At 36.8% G+C, this 15,597-nt stretch overlaps 1 protein-coding gene across 1 annotated transcript in view; it reads right to left on the minus strand.

Annotated features, from left to right (window-relative positions):
- LIX1 (limb and CNS expressed 1) overlaps positions 1-14,034 on the minus strand; it is a 48,041-nt gene extending 34,007 nt beyond the window's left edge. Inside the window, exons 1-2 of the mRNA XM_023522762.1 lie at positions 13,369-14,034; positions 7,202-7,264 (exon numbers count right to left, since the gene is read on the minus strand). Coding sequence (XP_023378530.1) covers positions 7,202-7,264; positions 13,369-13,450 — 145 coding nt within the window. The 5' untranslated portion in view covers positions 13,451-14,034. The remainder of the gene's footprint in view (positions 1-7,201; positions 7,265-13,368) is intronic.
- Positions 14,035-15,597: the final 1,563 nt, after the last annotated feature.

Genomic DNA, 15,597 nt, shown 5'->3' on the forward strand with positions numbered 1-15,597 from the left:
AAGTATGCTTACGGAGATAGATGAATGAATGAATGAACCAATCAATCAATCAATGACATGAAACAGTCAACCTTGGGACTATTTCTGGCTACTAGTTATTAAAATTTTCCCATTATAGTTAAGCTGCTAGAAAGAATACTCTACATTAGTATTTCTGTTTCCTTATCTTCCATTCATTTTTAACCCATCACAATCTGGCTTTCCTCTACATTATTCCACTGAAACTACTCTGACAAATATCATCAGTTCCTATTTTTAGTCCTTATTTACTTAACCCTGAACTGCTTTTGATAGAGCTGATCAATTTCTTTTAGAAACTCTCATGTCCCTAGGCTTTTCTGATGGTTTCTTCATGATTCTGCTTCTCTATTTCTAATAATTTCTTCTCAGTCTCTTTTGTGTGCTTCTCTCCTTTTGCTCATCCCTCATGTTGATTTGCACGAGCATCTTGTCCTCGTCTTTGCTTTCTTCTCTCCCTACTGTTATCCTTGAATGGCAAAACCTATCTCCATGACTGCACCTACCATAACATACACTGACAGTTCCCAAATATTCTCCTGTAACTCCGACTTTGTTAATAGATACTTCCATTTGGTGTTGCACGAATTCAACATATTCCCAAACTCAGCTCATTTTTCTCCTCATTAACTCTTCTCTTTTTCCTGAATTACTTAGAAAGTAATGTGATCATCTACCCAATCACTGAAATCAGAAACCTGACAAGAACCTTAATCTTAATATTCTCTTTCTATATCTAGTAAATGCCCAAGTTTCATAAATTTCATATCCTGATATCTCCCATTGTCATCACTTATTCTCAGCTTATACTAGGGTTGCTGCATTGGCTTCTATCTCACCAAGTATATCATAATACCCTCCTGACTCCAATTATCCTCCCGTCCAACCTATCCTCCAATTGTTTCTAGGGTAATCTTTCTGAATCTCATAGCTGATCAAATCATTCACACCTTCTTAAAATTTTTTTGTGAGTCCTTCATTACCTACAGGATAAATAATTCCTTGGCAAGGCATAGAAAACCCTATGTCTTGATACTCTCTGTTATTCCAAACTTTTCTCTTCAAGTCACCTTTCAGGCCCCTCACACTCTCATGCTTCTTATTTCACTGGCAAGCTCCACATTTTCATTCTCCTCTTGGAATGCCTTCTTTCTACTGTCCATTTTCTCCCTTGATAGGACCTACTAATTTTTAAAGATTCACCTCCAGCATCAGCTCCTTAGAAATAAAACCAAAACTAAAATAAGCAATAAATCTTTGATATGAAAATTGCAGTCCTCTGAGAAATAGCATAGATATAACTCTGGATATGTTAGAAATATAGGATCTTGGGATGCACCCCGGGCCTACTGAACCAGAATCTGCATTTATTAACAAGATTCTCAGGCAATCTGATGCACGTGAAAGTTTGAGAAGCCCTCTGTAGGAAGAAGTTGCTATTCTCATCTCCCTTATCATGTAACTATTATATGCCAGCCACTAAATAATTTCTCATTTAATCCTTGCAATGTCCCCTAGAGATTTTATCATTCAGAACTTAGAAGATAAGAAAAAATGCTCAGGGCACAATCATACAACTACTATGTCTCAGACCTGGGATTTTAAACCTGGTTCTATCTGAGAGTATAGTCTATGCTCTTTGTTCATCCTGAGACACTCCCTAATTATGATGGAATTTAAGTCGTTTTCATGCATGTCTATTTACCTCTACTAGAGTTAGTGTTCCTCAGACAAAGAATTGTATCATTTTTTCCACAATGTCTGGAACATAGCAGGAGCATAAATGTTAGCTGAGTACTGGAATGTCATCAGAGATAGGGAAGATGTGCTGCATTTGCAATGCTGTTGGTAAGGGAGGCATAGGTGTCTCCTCATAAGAATCACTTCACTTATCTTTTCCCAGGGGCCATGTTTTTCTGACACCTGTTCTTGACATAGTCGAATAAAGAAAAGGCCAATATTTTTAATACAAGTGATATGACATGTTTCCAGCTTGGAACTGTCACACTGAATGAGCAATCTGTGTTCTTGTGAGCAGGTATCCTGATGCTCAGTCTTCAGCCAACACTTCACTCTGGTGTAAATAACCACTGGTTGCATTCCTCAAAGGGGCTGTGATTAGGCCTTCCATTCCAATCTGTTCTTTCAAGGAAAGATAGCTAAAGGAGAAACCAGAAGAGGAATAAGAGATAATGACAGAAGACTGAGGAGGGCTTTGAACAGGCTTCCTGGGCAGATGGACATGAGCAAAAGTCAAAGTTAAGTCTTGGCCAGATGGTGACTTGCACCTCAGGGTTAGGAAGCTGTAGTCTGGAACACATTACTTTGGCCATGCATGACTTCTTCCAAAGTTTAGTAAATTTATTTTTAAAAAGTTTCTACTTTATTTTAATGGACACTGAAGGAAATGGTCTTTATCCTAGGATAATAGCATAAAACCAGTTCCTATTTGTGACTTCTTTAATGCCCTTATAAGAACAGAAAGATACCAGAGCTTCCTCTCTCAGCCATATGAGGATGTAGCAAGAAGGCAGTTCTACAAGCCAGGAAGAGGGCTCTCAACAAGAACCAAATCTTCCAGAAACTTGATCTTAGAGTTCCCAGCCTCAAAAACTGTGAGAAAAAAATTTCTGTTGTTTAAGCCACTCATTCCATGGCATTTTGTTACAGCAGCCTGAAATGACTAAGACAAATCTCTTCAGCAGTTTTGAACATTTTATGTGTCCAATAGATAATTTGCTTGTAGTTTACAGACACTAGTGTGGCTATTTTCTTTTTTTACTGTGTTTTGAAATTTGAACATGACAGAGTTTTCAGAGTGTTAATTAGATCCCCAAGTGAGTCTCTCATAAATGCGTTTTTCATTTTCCCCTTCCTAAAGCTTTCTTTTTGACTATAAAGTTCAGCATTGGAGTTTTCACAGAAGACAGATGACCAATGAAGGCATCCTACAATGTATAACACCTAGAGTGAATCTTTGACTCACTCTAGCAGAAATCCTCAATCAGCTTCAGCAAAGGCAGTGACTTTACTTGTCCTTGAACATATAATGCTTACTTTCTACCCACGCCTTGGTTCAAGTTCTCTCTTCTGCCTTGAGTGTTGTTTCTGCCCCTACTCTCTATTCATCCAATTTATTCCCACACTTAAGAGGAAATACCACCTCCTCCATCATGCCTTACTCACTGGTTTGCAGTCCACATGAATCTTCTTTTCTGAGCTCTTATATTCCATAAATGGTCCTGTGTATCAGCACTAAATCTCCTGTTAAACATGCTAATAAAATGGATGTGGTGCTCCTGGATAAATTTATCAAGTCAGACTTGGCTGGACTTCCTTCTGGTCAGAGGAATAAAATGCCTCGTGATAACAATTCATTTTATAGAATACGGGTTTCTGTTATTTAACTCACAGAAGATTGTAAGATTCTAGAGAGCAGGACTCTGGTTTACTCTTCTCTGTAGCCTCCCTGGTATCCAGCACAGGGCTATTTATCTAGAGGTAGTTGTTGAATTCATTTGGAATCTAAGAAAACTACATATCTGAGCAGTTTGAGTGCAGCTGAATGAAAGTATGGAAGGTAAATGAAGTCACTAAGACTCATGGAGAGGTCAATACTTCCTTCTGGAATAGCAGGTTTTATGTATAAACCACCATGTGGCCCAGACAACATGGACGTGGTGGTGATAGCCATGCCTCGGCTGGTGGAGTAGGAGCAGAAAGATGGAGCTCAGTCAGAATAGACAAGTGATTGTTAGTCACTTGATAGCTGGGGCTTTACCTTCATAAAAAGCAGGGTGTAGAAGAACCCTGAATGGGGGATGATGAGTACTTTTGTCTTAGAGTTCCATTTATGTTGACTGCCTGGAGCACTCTGTTGAAAGGATTAAAAAGTAGCTCGTGAAACAGAACACCAGAATAAACCAGCAGTGTGGCACTGGCATAGTTTATCTGGTAATATTGACTTTGACAGTATGGAGTAAAAAAGTTCAAAACAGACCTCTGCCTATAAAGATTTACAGTTTGATTACAGAAATAATACAGTTATAATATAATTAGTGAACACAATATTAAGAGTACTACATTGTAGAACAGAGATGATTTTAAAATAATATTTAAAACAAAAATTTATGGCACCATAATTAACAATTAAATCAATAGAAAGTGAAAAATAGATGAATGTGGGCTGAAAAGGTCAGAGAAAATTTATATTTAAGGAGGGCTTAAACTGAGCCACTTCAGAGGAATAAGATTTAGACTGGGATTGCAGAAGGGAGAGAAGTTGTGTTCCCAAAGTAGTGAGCGGGTATTTGACAAAGAATAAGAAAAAGAACAATGCCTCAGCTGAGGAATTATGTAGGAGGCCAATAGGAAAGGGTGCCAGCAGGAAAGGGATATGATTGGGCAAGAGACAAGGTAAGGGAACTTAACTTCTTTTAGTAATTGAACATCAGTTATTGTCCTGGTGTCCCAGCTTTGCCTGAGTGGGAGAGAAAGGCAGAGGCACAGAGTCCTTTGTCCTTTGTCCTTGCTAAAGTGCTGTGCTGCCTGTGGTGGCTTCAACCATGAAGAAGAAAGGCCTGGACACTTGGAGAGAATGTGCAGCTGCTCTTGGTTAGCAGGGTGAGCCCCAGGAGAGCGGCTCTCTGCGAGGAGCTCAGCAAAAAATCTAGAAGTGGGTAGGAGATGAAGCAAGCAAGAGAGTGCTCTTTTGGCATCCTGGAGGAAGCACAAAATCTCTTCTGAGAAGCAAATCGATAACTGGACACTCAGAAGATTTTTATTCTAAAAATGCAGAACTTGTCATTTTCACAGATTAGATACGATGCAGATGCTGGAAGGGACATATTATTTATGTTTTCATATGGGAATTCTGAGATCTAGATGATGTAAGTGCCCCGTGGATTATAAAGTATATTATAGGAGAGTCCTCAAATACAGGCACTGGTTGGAAAACATTAAAATGCATTCTGCTGCATCTTGTCTTTGCACATTTTATCAGCAGGCAGGCGGTTTACTTAGAAGGTAAAATTATAGACTCTGGAGCCAGAATGCCTGGATTTGATTCCTGTCTCCACTACTGTAGGACACCTACCTAACTGCTCCAACTCTGTAAAATGTAGTACTTACAGGGTTGCTATAAGGCTTAACATGGAGAATGCTCACAATAGATCTTTGACATCGTAAGCACTAGAGTGTTAGTTTAGCTATTATTTGTGGTTAGAGAAGGTGAAGGAAGAAAGGAAAAGGGATGATTATATGCTTGTATATTGCATCTTTGAAACTGACTGTTCCTGGATTGGAAACCATATCATTAAATATTCTAAAAATAGTATGCAAGTCTGAAAATTCTCTCATTGTATACATTGTGCTATTTATTTCCAAAGTATCTGAAGAGTTCAGAGATGTAAAAGAGAAAGTTCTTTTGATGCTATTCATTAGTAAAGCCAAAACTTCATTATAGCCAGAAAATAAATGGATGAAACGGTACATATCTCAAAATCTGGAAATTTGGATGTTTGTCTCAATTATTTACTTTCTAATGGATATTAAAGGTAATAGATCTGCTCTTAGCAAAAACCAGAGAGAGGATCTAACTTTTAAGTTAATGTTTAATGACTGCTTATGCTTCGGGAACGTAGAAATATTATAGTTGATTGCCTAGTTCGATTATCTAAGTCCTGCATGGAAGACAATCATTTGTCTGCAAAAAGGAATCTTAAAAGTATATTATAAATCCATTAGAAAAAATTTCTTTATGCTGTACATGAGAAAAATTTCTAGCTGGGTGAAATTTACCTTTCCAAAATGATTAATATATTTTCAAATTGATTCATTGCCTCCAAACAGGTGGCTATATGTTTTATAATATTTTAATATAGTCTTTAAATTAGCCTTAGCAGATAATATTTTAAAATAAAGTTTATTAGTATTTTCTATTATTGTAATTCAGTCATGTACAACTTATTTTTGTCAATGTGATTTCCTACTTTGGTTGAGGAAAAACAGGAAAAGTACACCCAAATAATTTGAGGGGTAAGGTCAAGGCGCGATGCAATTTGCCATTCATGCAAAATGGGTTGCAAAAAGGGGGTGCCTTTGGTTCTGGTGCTTGGCTCGGTGAACTCCAGGACACCGACCAACAGAACTAGCTGTTTAATCATTTATAACCACCCTCAGGCTCTGCCAAGTTTTAATACAGCTAAATGGAATCTTGCTGACACAGCTCCTGTGTTGGGTACAACATGTAGGAAGGGGTCTTGGGCCCCTTTTTCTTTTGTGTAGACATTCTTTCAAAGGTAGCCACAGCCACACAGCAGGACTGAGACAGCTTTGGAGTCTTTCTTTGTTTGTAGCAGAGGAATTTTCTTTTTAGTAATGCTGGAGAGTCAATGCCTAACTCCTTCAGCAGCTGGAAAGCTGGTTGTGTTTCTTCTTTTGTTTGCGTTTTCTTTTCTTCTGGTCTGGTCCCCATCTTCTACCCTGAACACTTTTCCCATGGGAATTATAATCTTGTTGGTGTTTTCTTGGGAATTATCTAACATATACAAAAAGTGTATCATTCTTTTTGGTTTAATTTTCACCTTTAGAATTTAAAATTGCTAGACTGTAAATCATTTGGGGAGAAATTTAAATAACACTTTTTTTTATATCTTTGAAAGTACAGAGTGATTTTTTTTAAGAAGGCAGAGGGGAGAGAATAGGAAAAAGCAGGAGACACTCACAAAGACATATTGAAATAAAAAGTCGTTAAGTATGTCAGAATTAAAACAGCAGCAGCATGCTTAAGTTCTCATGTGTGATTTATATGTGCACCATGGGTCAGATGATGTCACACAATTACAAAAGCCACATAAAATAAAAACCTGATGTAATCTATTTAACCAATCAGGAAGTATATATCTTCCCATGTTCCATCAGGCACTGACATTGCCCTGTATTTAAGAAACTTTGTAGGACTATTGATTTTAGATAACCAACCCAGGCTCCAAAAAAATTCCAAAAGCAAAACAAAACAAAAAAACAGGTTGCTTTGCTGACCAGTTAGTTCTGTTTAGTTAAAATGGTCAAATCTGTGCAAATGTGGCTTTAGGCATGTAACATACCTTTGCTGGGAACAGTATTATAAGAAAGCTCTTCACATTCCCTCCACAGCTATCTCATCAGGGTTTATGTTCAAGGCACAGAGTTTGGCCCAACAGAGCATAGTGTAGGGCCTCTGTTGACCCACAGTCGAGGGTAGAACCTGAGGGTGAATATAAGGATTGTCAATCTAAGTCACAATGCCAATGTGGTTGTATGAGATCATTTAGGCTGCTCTACCAAGACAAACCCAAAGCAGTACTCTGGAGAAGTTGCCTGAGATGGCTGTGTTTATCTGAGCCCCTTCTTCCTCCATGCTCCATCCTGTCTCAACTGGTTGTCAACTTAACCCTCCACGCAATTAGGTTGTGATTAAGGTGTCAGTAGATGAGGACTTAGAGGGTCTCAATACGTCTATTTCATTATAAAGAACACCTGACAATGGGAAAAACTTTTCCCCTTTTGTGATGTAGAAAACCAACCAAACCAACAATCAAAACAGGTCTGCTCTGGTCCTGGTAGGTCCCTGGCCCCATGGGAGGCACCCTGGGGGTTACATACGAGTGTAAGCTATGGCTTTGCCCTCCTGGGATTTCCAAGTTAGGTGTGGACAAAAATATACCAGTGAAGCTGTAACTTATAATGCATGAGAGAAATGTAAACTACATAGTATAGGCCCTAAGTGTCAAAGGAGTGGTGAGCAAATGATGGGTTCCCACAGCTGCCTAACGGGATGAGATCAAAATAGGGATCAACTGATTATCATCGCAGCAGGAAAAAAAAACAAAACACAAAAAAAACAACGTAATTCAAACAGCATTCCATGAACACCAGAGAGAGAATAGAAATACAAGGAGTGTAACAATTGCCTATTTTGTCAATATTAAACTTTCAGTAGGATTCTTTTTATTCCGTTTCTTTTAAAATAGGATTGTTTTAACTACCTTGACAGAGTCTTTGGGGTTAAAACTTCAATATGAAATGTATTAAATAAAGAAGATTCTTTTATGAAAGGCTTCTAAAGTTGTCTTACTTTTCTTAAATCAATCTGTAGCACATAATCAGTAAAACCGTATCATTTAAACAGAAAATTCATAGCTTAGAAACTCACCCTTGTGCAGCTGTATCCTATTATGGGCTGTAACTTAACACATGAGTTTCAGAAGTTGTTAAAGTTGAGTTCAGGCTAACAAATCTTAACTGTTAAAAAAAAAAAGCCTATGGTGAAAGAGACAGTAGACCATGAAGAGGCACCAGATTTGGTCACAGGATGTGTCAGTCATATTTTATTTTGATTTATTAAATCTTACATATTAAGAAATAAATGTATTAGGACAGATATGGCCAAAAAGTAATGAAGAAGCCACTTTTTTTTTTCATTTTTAAAAGTTTTCTTCTGAGTCTGAGACTTTTAGGATTTAACTTCTGCCAAATGTATACTTACTGAAAAAAGAAGAGAACAGTGCTTATCCCAGTGGTATCTGAACTGAAATCTTCATTTTCTCTTAGTATAAATTCAAATAAAAATAGTTGGTATTATCTCTTAGTACAAATTTTTTAAAAAATAAAATTAGTATTTGAACAAACTTCAGTAGAGGAGATATTCACAGTTCAAATTATTGTAATTAAGATACAATCATTAATCCAAAATGAGCTAGCAAGCAGTGGAGGTTTTTCATTTTTTTTTTTTTAACCATGTTCTTTCAGGCATATTTTACATGGTAGAATGCAATATGTGTAGAGATTTTACTGCACAAATACCTTCAACCCTTACATCCTACTCTATTCCTTTCTGTGAAATGCAAAAACCATAAATGTACCATCAAATTTATAGATTTCAGATAACTACACTAAAAAGTATGGGATGAAAAAGTACTTGACTTGAGGATTTTTGCTCTCTCACAATGCATACAGTCAAAGTCATGATTACTAAGATGTTTTTAATAGCTCTGTAGTCTGGTTTAATTTTTCGAAAGGGTAAAAATGCACTTTTTGATGTAATGTATTCACCTATCTGATATAAATAAAACTTTTCACGCAGAAAAATGTTTCCCCAAATGGAAGATTAATGCACCTTAAATATAGCAATTTGCTTCTAATAGCACAATGTTTCGTGAAAGTTCCATCTCATTTTCCATATAATTTGGGGAAACATATTGGTGAAATTGAACATGTCACTTTATAAGTCAATGCTAGACATCAACGCCTTTTCAGCTTCAATGACAACTGAGATAGCTTTTGAACAATCTGTTAGAGAAAGTTTGCTTTGATTTTGGCCTTCAGTTAGTCAATGTGGTTTCTCCCATGTTTAGATTCACAAATCTTACATCTTGCCTAAGTGGACAAAAGGATTCTTGCTGTGAAAAAGCTGTAATTGTCTCCCAACTTGATATCAGAAAGTGTTCCTCCAACAGATGTCAGTATAATCTTATCCCCAATGCAACATAAGGCCATAAACTTCCAGAACTAATCTAGGATCACTGTTAACGCCAATGGCTCCCTATTGCCTGCACTTCAGAGTGACTCCACCTGCCTTCTCAGCCTTGTCTCCACCTCTCCCAATGCATTGTTCTTGCATTGCCTGATCTGCTTTTGGACAAGCTGTTCTCTCCTCAAAAATGCCTTTCCCCCACTCAATCTCCTGTCACATTCCTGTTCAGATATGCCTATTTAATGAGTTCTCTCCACACTCCCAGAATTAACTTCAATCTCCCTTCTGTTTTCCTAACAGATATTGCCATGACATGGTAATGTAACACCTCTGGGAAGCAATGTCTTGTAGTGGCTAAAAGTGAGGAGTTGGAAAACAGAATTTGAATCCTGGCTCTATCACTTACTAGCTATGTAACCTTGGAAAAGTTACCTTAATCTCCACGAGCCTCAGTTCCCTCACCTATAAATAACAATAGTACCTACATTACTGTCTTGCTGTGAAGAATAAATGTTCTTAGCACAGTGCCTGTCATCACACAATGAGTACTTGACATTACTATGAGTGGATGAAGAGCTCAAACATGGCAGATAAGAATACTGTGGTCTTGTAATTTGAAGAGTTAACCCTCAGAGTAGGACCTGAAAGTGTAGCCATCTTAAAGTCATGTGGTGACTTCCTTTGAAAAGGCATGTGTGGAACTGTCAGATAGTGGAAAGCAAATAGTAGGCTCACACACACCTTCATTGAAAGAGCTGACAGGGGCTGCTTTTAGGATAGCTCATCTTTGGTTGTGACATATGACACACAAAAAGAAACTGGATGTTGCACAAAGGCAAGACTGGAAGGCAACATGGAGATAGGCCTTAATTTCTTTGCAAAGAAAATCTGTCTGGTGATGTGGAGACTTCCAGTACTACTTGTTATAAAATGGAGACATTTAGGTAGTGAAGGACAATTCAGCTTAAATGAACAAACTTCAAATTGAGAGCCCGCCTTATTTAAAAGGAACAAATTTCCTCTACTTATTTAAACTTACTTAAAAGGAACAAACTTCCTCTATTGAAGTTTGTTCAAATACTCTTTCCACTATTTTACATTTGAGTTATAACACTGGGAAAAGGTAAAAACAACAACAACAACAACAACAAAAAACTGTTATGGAATTCATTTCCTTACAGGAAAAAAAAAAACAAAACAAATTACAGCTACTGCCAGATGAACATTATGTCTAAAACAAATGAGGGATTTAATGCATTGCAAAATGCCACTTGGAGGGCTTTGGCTGAGAAAAGCATTCAAACTTTATTCCTTCACATGAATGTAACTATCCCCATGTGCATTGGTCTCAGGCTAGAAAGCTCTGGGTGCTTTTCCTAACCAACTTAATGAGAAAATTTAATTTTCTATTGCTACTTTTTAAAAAAATCAAAAGCTGACGAAACACAACAAATTAGTCGAAAAATCATTTACGTATCCTGAATTATGTTTCTAAAGAATAATAATAAAAAAAACTGCCTTTGCATTTATAGAAATTTAGAAAAACACTTTTATAGTATTTTTTTTTTATGCTCTTTTGATCATCTGTGCTGGGTTTTAAAGATTCTTGGATTGACGTCATCATGCAGGAAAGCAAGGTAGCAATTTTTTTTAAGGAACTGGCAGTGATGTACTTAAGGGCTCAGCCCTTTCCTTCTGGCGGGAAGAGACTGGATCTCATGGGGAAAGAGGAGCCAAGAGTGACTAGGAGGGGAGGAGGCTGCTCAGAACTTGCTGCTCAGGGCTGACGGCAGCTTTTTATAGGCTGTGTAAAACGGGTGTATGGTGGCAGCAACATATAGGTGTGCCAAAGAAAACGAGTCTGCGTGTTAAACTCTGGCATGTGCACCACAGGCTGCCAAGGCACGGCACGGTCCTCAGGCTAATTTTTGATGTCCTGCCCCAGAAAGTAAGTAAGCCTGTTTCCATTTATTCCATGAAGATGGTGAGTGGTTGAATGTTTTGATGTTATAAAAACTCCTGGTACAGAAATCTGCCATTTGGGTTACTTTCATTTAGACTTTTTTTTCAAATTAGACACATCTGAAAAAGAGCATCAGCAATTCAATATTCACATCTATTAATGCAAACAGTTGCAGAGTGGCAGCCCATTCTAGGGTAAGCAGGCAATGCTATCTGATCAAATTTAGGTTATATGTTAATGAATGAAATACATAAAATGGGACATTTCTTTGTTTTTCAATGTAAAAAAACTCCTGCCAAGTCTGGATGACAAGACATAATGTTTTACTTTAACCCTTTTTCCATTTTATTCTCTGTACTAAATTGTAAACAATTTCTGAGATTTAGTTCATCTTAAAATATGGGTCATACGATTTAAGATTAAATTTCTTAAATTCACAATGAACTCAGTAAAAAATTTCTCCTTTATTTCTTTTTATTGTTTCCACTATCTTAACCCTCAGCATAAGACCCCTGGTCCTACACAATTGACTCAAAGCCTTGGGCAGGTCAAGAGCCCTTTACCCTTCACTAGTAATTCAATGCTATTGTAGGAGAGAGACATTCTTTTCTTTCCTTTTCACTTGCAGAAACATACCAAACCTGAATTGAGTCCAGGCTAGACTGGGGGAAAGAGTAATTTTTATTGGTTCTAACATAGCTATTGACACATACTTCAAGACAATATTTAAGAGAGAGAGAGAGAGAGAGAGAGAGAGAGATACAGAGAGAGAGAGAGACAGAGAAAGGGCTTTCATTTTATGTCATAAAGGGCAGAGTGGTTACAATTTAATTTCTAAGAAAAATTTTATAGAATAAAATGGCCTAACATTTCTTTTTCTTCGTTACACACATATGAGAAATATAAACTAAAAGGACATCTGGAAACTAACATTATTCAGCAATCAGAAAGGAATAATCCAAACCATTGAAGTTTTGGTGGAGACAAACTTAATGAGATTTACAAAAAAGAAAGCTGTAACCTATTGAAATAAAAAAAAAAAAAAAAAATCCATATGCATTTTACCTTTCGGGCAGTTCCATAGCAAAGTTCTATTTCAGAAGCTCTTTGTAATATGAAACCCACTGTAGATAAGATACAACAGGAAGATAGTCTGTTTTGCAGCATCAGGAAATCAAATTGGTTCCAGAAACTAAGTTACATGACAAATGGTTTAATAGAATTGCTAGAATTGAAAAGCTTGATTGAATTATTTTTCATAATCATTAAAAGAAGATTTTGAAATAACTTTGCCATAGCTGTTTAGATTTTTTGGAGGGAAGGGTGTTGCAGATGTGGGAAGACATCTAATTTTATTGGCCTTTTAAATAAAGTGTTATGATTTGTTATCAAAATTTAAGAGCTCAGTGGTGATGTATTAACTTTTGTTTGTAACAAAAAATTTCAGACAAAACAAAACTCGATTTAACATAACTAATATATGTTAGGGAGGATTAAACAGGTTAGCAAATATACATTTTATTATCATATTCAAGGTATTTTTAATTTTAATCTTAGTAGCAATCAGCCTGTTTTATTTTCCTAAAAAGCATCTACAAAAGTTCATTAAGTCTTAAACGAGTCTTAGATTTTAGGAGAGACTTCTAAATGGTTAGCAAGATGTATCACTGACAAAATAACCCGGCTACTAGTACCCGTAGGTGAAATGAAATGAAATCATTCTCCTGACTGAAGTCAGGAACAAGTTAAATATCATTTAGATCACAGCACACGACTACAGAGATTTAGAAGAAATCATGCTTAAATAGGATGTGACTGGACGTTTAGACTATTTTCTAAGAGTCAAAAAACCTTTTTCCCTTTCAGTACTTACAATCTTTGAAGACTAGAGCCGGGTCTCTGTGAGGCAAGACTTGGGCAATGATGTGTCTCAGGGATTCCAAGGTTCTGTCCATCTTGGGTCTGCCTGTGTAAGCCTGCTGCACAGTGTCCTCATGCCTGAATTCTTGCAGTCCTGGACTGAATTTGTGCAGCTCATTGATGCACAGGATTACCAAAGAATCCCTTTTAACATCTGCCAATCAGACATTTCCCAGAATCTAAAGACCCTTGAGGGGGCCCTCCTCCCAGGCTCACTTATCTTTGTTGTGTGCTGAGCTAATTAGCTCTAAAGGCTGGCTGACAGGCTGGTTCCCATTGCTTCCTTCTGTTAAACACACCCACCTACAGGCCAGCTGGGGAAGCTCCCTCATCATGGGAACAGCTTTCCTCTCCAGCCAGATTTTGCCTGAATGGTGTGGAACTTCCTAACTTAGATATTTCTTTTTGGTCCCCATCTTCAAATGTGCTGTCCCCAGGTATACAGAATAAAGAAGATTACTTCTTAAGGAAATTTCCTTGGTAACCAAGTTGTTTCTAGCTTAAGACTTATAGCTCAGAATCAGTATAATCTATATTGTTCTCTGGTAAAGAAGTGCTACAAAGATTGTGAATGTAGCCACGCATCAGATTATGCCTTCTGTTTGAATTCAGCAACATCTCTTTGGGAGCCAACTTTTTAATTCCCTCCCTGCACCCCTACCCCCACCCGCAGCCCAAATTATAGTCACTTCTGATGAACAGTGGCAAGTAAAACCTCACAGACTGACTTTCAGCTTGCCTGGGAACATCTGTTTCCCTATTTATCCTTCAAAGCAAATCATTTCCAAGATTGTCTTTAATGAAGTCTACTATCACTTCCTTTCATTTCATGGTGTTTTTCTACTGAAAATTTTAGAAGCAAAAAAAAATTTTTGAAAAGAATATAAGTAGTTATTAAAAGATCTTAAGAAAACAGAGATTCTTTTTCTACTTATATCCTTGACTACTTAAAACATCTTTCCATAGGAGACATAAATATAAGTCATGGAATTCCATTGCAATGATAAGGATTTGTAACAGATGTAAAAGAACTGAGTTTAATGGCTATAACCTGCGTTAGTTGTTGAAGATTTGTTGAGGACTTCTTTACTTTTATTTAAAATATTTTTCTAGGGTAGGCACAAGAGATTGCTTTCCAATTTTCAGATTTCAAAATTATGTTGTATTATATGATTAACTGAAACCACTCCTTTAAAGTCTATATAAAAAGAAAATGTTTTCCATGTGATCAGCTTTTTCACCTAGTTGGTAGAAGGATGGGCTTTATAAAAAGAAACGGGAGGAATGGGGCCATAATTATAATTCTTATTATAATGACTATAGCAAATGCCCACAGGGATTATATGCCACACACAACAGAGACTTGGGGCTGTCCCAGAGAGCAAAGATATTATTATAAAAAAGAACTTGAAAGAAGCAGTACTTCACATTAAGATACTTATTTAGTGTCCCAAAGTGTACTTTACATGAGCTGTACTAAACAGGATATCATTAATATCCTTGCCGTCTAGGAGTTTGTCATTTAAAAGAGAAACTGGAAGGTTTATAGACAAAAAACTATTATATATTAATTGGTCACAAAGTATAAATGAATGCAGTTACTTTCAGTGCGATATCGAATTGGAAATGAAGATATTTCAGGTTCCAATTAGAGAAACGAAAAATAATATGGAATTCTCAAAGGAGTGAGACTGATGAAAATAAAAAAATTAGAAATGATTGATGCTGGGATTTCAACCAACAAATAGACTTTTTATGGGCTTAAATTTAATTCCAGTAGTACATAAAAATATTTTGGTTGTGTAGTGTGGTGGAAGAACACTGAATCTTGGATTAGTAAAATCTAGGATTGATTTTTGTTATCTATACAACTTTAAAGAAGTTGCTCATCTTTTCTGGGTTCAGAGTCCTTACCTATAAAATTAGGGGGTTGAACTGGATGCTGTCTTTCAGATCTAACATCTATGATTCCATGACTATATTGCAAGCAAACACAAATATCATCACACATTTTATAGCCTTCTGGAAAGGTATGTATTTATTTCTTAAAAGCTGGACTGGTCTTCAAACAACTCACTTTTACTCCCACAGTCAACCTCATATCCATTCACCAATATGAGAGACACAAATTAATTGGGTGAATTCAAAGATACCTGTAATGCTAACTAAATTAAAAGCAAGA

The sequence above is a fragment of the Pteropus vampyrus genome, unplaced genomic scaffold (assembly GCF_000151845.1).
Source record: "Pteropus vampyrus isolate Shadow unplaced genomic scaffold, Pvam_2.0 Scaffold11, whole genome shotgun sequence".
Lineage (NCBI taxonomy): Eukaryota > Metazoa > Chordata > Mammalia > Chiroptera > Pteropodidae > Pteropus > Pteropus vampyrus.